The following is a 5145-nucleotide window of genomic DNA, read 5'->3' on the forward strand; positions in this document are numbered from 1 at the left end:
CACACAATACCAGCAGGATAGGCACCCGCCTCGGCTGTGCCATCCATCATGAAAATATGCCACCGGTAATGTGCATCCATAATCATTCTCTGCAGAAGGAGAATAGGAAAAACAATGAGCCATCTCCCCTCCCCCCCCCCCCTCACCCGAGGCGAGGTAAAGGTTGGCTCACTGTTGCCATTTAGAGGACATCTATTATGGAGACGTCAGGCCGGCCCCCCCCCCCCCCCCCCACGAACCTCCAGCAGGCAGACACAAGTGAACTTTGTTGCAGCACTTCTCTCCACCTCTCCTGTCACACTCGGCCTTCGGATCTAATAAAGTCGAGTTGACGTGAAAAAACAGCCTTTCATAACAGAAGTGACCTTTCAGCCGGGGAAGTGTGTGCATGTGTGTGGAGGGACGGCGGGGGGGGCGGTGAGTTGTCGGGATCATGGGCTCAAACGGCCGCTCCATTTGCATGCAACACGCATGGCTCTGTGTTCGCTGTGGGGAGGGAAACATCAATCTGGAAAAACTTCCTCCTTCTCTGCCTCCGGCCTCTCACCTGTTTTCATCAGCTCCACAAGGCTTCTCTGGAAAATGTTGGAAATCAAATTGTAGTTCAGGAAGGCAAGAGGCTAACGAGTCGGTTAATTACACAGAGAATCAGCTTCTCACCAACGTGACACGTGTCCATCGATTCAGTGGCAGCGTTAAAAGACGGAATTAAATCTTAACGTGTTCAGTTTGCTCTTCGAGAAATTCTATTAACACAGAACCTTTCAAAAACATACACAGTAAAACCAAGAAAAGAAAAAAATCCAAGACAACAAGCAAAATATTACAACATGATTAAAAGTCAAATACAGCAAATAATGAAGTTAGACATTTAAACTTCCAATATTTAAATGTGAAGGAAAGGTCACAAGTAAAAGACTGCAGTTTTGTTGTCGATACTTATTGTGTGTAGTTCACACCACAGGATTTTTAACCCAATTTTCCACTTGAAGACACATTTTGAAAGCTGCTGACAGAAGCTGCAGATTAAAACCAAATCAGCGTATTAAATAGCGATGAGAGAACTCGATTCAAAAAGCTCGTCAACACGCCTCCTCCTGGATTTCGAGTCGGCTAAATATCTGGAGCCAATAGGAGGTGAAGGCTGAATAAACACACCAGAGTAGTTTGTCTGGTAGTTGATCCTGTGTCACTAGGAACTCCTGATCACAAGACAATGTCGGAACATTCAACAACTTTGAAAAGTCTCTTTCCTGTTTCACGAGATTTCTCTCTGGATTATCACCAGCAACACGCTTCACATTCCCATCATTTGATTCAATAAATGATTAATGCCGATTGCTGTAATTATAGAATATTAACATCATGCATCAGCACTTCATGGCAATAATGTGGTTAGAACTGGACAGACACAATAGAGCGATTTCATAACTCTTAAATCGAAGTTCTATCGCTTCAGTTCTTATTGAAACACTTCGTAATATGATCTCAAGTTAAAAAATAAAGTCAGTTCCTCTGTGAGGTTCTGAGATGCACAGAGAGAGAGAAGAGGGATGAGAGAAGAAGGGGGGGGGGCTGCTCGAAATGGTGGTTATATTCTGTCTGTGGCCGGATGCCACGACCTAATATGGTACAAAGACCTTTTTGCGATGCTCGCACAACATGAGCAGGATGAGATGCAGGGTCATAGAAAGTATACAATATGTAAGATAGAGTTCTGAGCAAAGGTCAAGTGCTGAACCATGATCCACACAGGATGTTCGATAGCCAGCAACATAAAAGGAACAGGACATTTTTCACGGTGAGGGATCTTTCCAACATGTTCTGCACTTCAGCGTACATGGAACATAGTGTTATACATAGCTCAGCATTTATGCAACAGTGTGTGTGTGTGTGTGTGTGTGTGAATGTGTGTGTGTGTGTGTGCTCCCACACAGCACAGTACACCTGACATTCAATACATTAAATGTGAATAAAAACTTAACAGAAAAGCGACGCTTGTAATTTTTTATTTCACACAGAAACACTTCAAAGATGATGATCTCCATCCAAGTAAAAGAACAACATTCATTTTGTTGTAATGCTTCATATTGATCTGAATTACAGAGATTGTTTTTTAAGATTAAGTCGGTTGCTGATCAGATCCTGAAGCAGCCAACAGTTAATGTAGAGAAAATAACAGCAGTTCCCTAAATCATTAAAGTTATATAGACCACACACGTGAACAGTAATAAAGCAAATTCGGTTTGATTTGATGAGAAAAAATGATAAATCAGTAAATCAATCTTAATTACTTGTTAGGATTAAGAAAAGGATTCTTGTTTGAATCATCTTCACAGCAACAAGGTGCGGCTCAGAGTCAACAGCTGATGAAGATTCAGAGGGCCAAGCAGGTGAAGAAGATGATTAGAAGACCTCCTCTGTGATGAAGACCTCCTCTGGGATGAAGACCTCCTCTGTGATGAAGACCTCCTCTGGGATGAAGACCTCCTCTGTGATGAAGGTCTCCTCTGTGATGAAGGTCTCCTCTGTGAGAGCTCATTACTGAACCAAACAGCGGATCCATCCTCCTTGTTCAAGAATCCAGCCCAGGAGATACTTTTTGAAAAAGTCCACAGTCCACTTCAGGATCAGCTTCACTGACTGATGCAGAGCCGTCATCATGCCTATTGTGCCTAACACCTTGCCACCAACATAAAGTGAAATAACAATCTTCTCCCAGGTGATGCCACCGTGAAACATCTCCTTAAACATCTGGTTGGCCTCTTCAACTTCGCCCTGCTGGAAGTGTTGTGCAATCCCCTTTATGTCATCTTGGATCTCTGGGTCTTCCTTTAGTTTGTCACCAATTTTGCGGACCACTGCAGACACCTTCTTCACAACCGCTTTCTCCTGCTCATTCTGTACTTCCACAGCATCGAGGGTGAGGGACGGGATGTCTTCCAGCTCCTCCTTAATGACCTTCTTGATCAGGGCTTCTGTTATCCTCTCATCAGACACCTTGCCTCCACCAGCCATGGTGAAAAAGTAAAAGCTTTTTGACAAGAGAAACTTCTTCAGAGACTCTGCTTCTCCTGAGTGACGCTCAACAACTGCTCTTAACAGTCCAGTCGGCGGAGCTGTATGTTTGTGTGTGTCTGTGTGTGTGTGTGTGGATGTTAATAAGTGAGTCATTGTTCAGATAAGGCCGGTGTCTGGGATCCAGATCACATTTTTGTTTCACTAAAATAGAAACCAGCTTGATTCTCACTTCCACTCCTTTACTATTTTGGCAATAAAAGTTGCTCTTTTCTGAATGAATTCCAGAACCTGAATACTTGCATCTCATGAGTTCATACCACATCATGAAATGACATTGATTTGAAATTGCCCTTGTGAGGATAATGCTCAGTTGCCATGAGTCAGGATGGATGGATCTGATCATAAAGACAAAAACAGGGTGAAATCATCTGGTCACCTGGCTTTTCAAAAATGTTAAAATATAACCATCCGTCCCACTATCATCCTAATAACATGTTGTTTCTTTTTAGAGTGATCTTTGTGTAAGGACTTGAGGATAGCGTGAACTATTTTTGTATTGTTTGTGGCATCTCACCACACCTGCGTGAACTTTGATTTGGGACATTTTTTGGGGTTCAGGGTTTTATGGGATAAACTATTTGGTTGGATGAACTGAGGGACTGTATGAACCTGGGGTTTGGGGGAAATCCACCCGTGCTTTAAAAAAGACTTTTTTCGATGCTCGCACAACATGAGCAGGATGAGATGCAGGGTTATAGAAAGTATACAATATGTAAGATAGAGTTCTGAGCAAAGGTCAAGTGCTGTACCATGATCCACACAGGATGTTCGATAGCCAGCAACATAAAAGGAACAGGACATTTTTTATGGTGAGGGATCTTTCCAACATGTTCTGCACTTCAGCGTACATGGAACATAGTGTTACACATAGCTCAGCATTTATGCAACAGTGTGTGTGTGTGTGTGTGTGTGTGATTGTGTGTGTGTGTGTGAATGTGCGTGTGTGTGTGTGCTCCCAGACAGCACAGTTAACCTGACATTCAATACATTCAATGTGAATAAAAATTGAACAGAAAAGTGACGCTTGTAATTTTTTATTTCACACAGAAACACTTCAAAGATGATGATCTCCATCCAAGTAAAAGAACAACATTCATTTTGTTGTAATGTTTCATATTGATCTGAATTACAAAGATTGTTTTTGAAGATTAAGTCGGTTGCTGATCAGATCCTGAAGCAGCCAACATGTAATGTAGAGAAAATAACAGCAGTTCCCTAAATCATTAAAGTTATATAGACCACACACGTGAACAGTAATAAAGCAAATTCAGTTTGATTTGATGGAAAAAAATGATAAATCAGTGAATCAATCTTAATTACTCGTTAGGATTAACATGTTTTTGTATGATTTTCAGGTTTCATTTAACGATGCCTCTCCCCACAGAAAACAAGCAGCACAGAACAAGGTGTAGCAGGGTCTCACAAGACAAGAGCAGGAGCAGAGAGAAAAGGATTCTTGTTTGAATCATCTTCACAGCAACAAGGTGCGGCTCAGAGTCAACAGCTGATGAAGATTCAGAGGGCCATGCAGGTGAAGAAGATGATTAGAAGACCTCCTCTGTGATGAAGACCTCCTCTGTGATGAAGACCTCCTCTGTGATGAAGACCTCCTCTGGGATGAAGGTCTCCTCTGGGATGAAGGTCTCCTCTGGGATGAAGGTCTCCTCTGTGAGAGCTCAAGGCAGATCCGGACAGCATTTCCATCCTCCTTGTTTCTGAATCCAGCCCAGGAGATAATCTTTGAAAAATTGCCCAGTCAAAGCCTGGATCGGCTTCACTGGATAACCTATCCCAGTCTCCCATGGCGGAAGCATATCCCTCTCGGTTCTGTATGCCACCTTGCCAACAAAAGAGAGATAACTCACAATCTTCTCCCAAGTGATGCCATCCTGAAACATCTCCTGAGACACCTCCTGAAACCTCGCGTTGGCCTCAGTTTTGCCCTGAGTGAAGAATTGTGACAGCCAATTTATTTTATCTCGGATCTCCTTGACTTCGTTTACTTCCTCACCAACTCTGCGGACACCAACTAAGTGGAGACCAGCCTTGAGGACCCTGGCAAGC

General features: G+C 42.9%; 1 protein-coding gene across 1 annotated transcript; it reads right to left on the reverse strand.

Annotated features, from left to right (window-relative positions):
* Positions 1 to 2541: 2541 nt before the first annotated feature.
* On the reverse strand, positions 2542 to 3018 carry LOC133019747 (apoptosis regulator BAX-like). The gene has a single exon (XM_061086305.1). It carries the CDS (start codon positions 3016 to 3018, stop codon positions 2542 to 2544), a length of 477 nt encoding a protein of 158 aa, XP_060942288.1.
* Between the last annotated feature and the right edge of the window lie 2127 nt (positions 3019 to 5145).

This window comes from Limanda limanda, chromosome 14 (genome assembly GCF_963576545.1).
Source record: "Limanda limanda chromosome 14, fLimLim1.1, whole genome shotgun sequence".
Lineage (NCBI taxonomy): Eukaryota > Metazoa > Chordata > Actinopteri > Pleuronectiformes > Pleuronectidae > Limanda > Limanda limanda.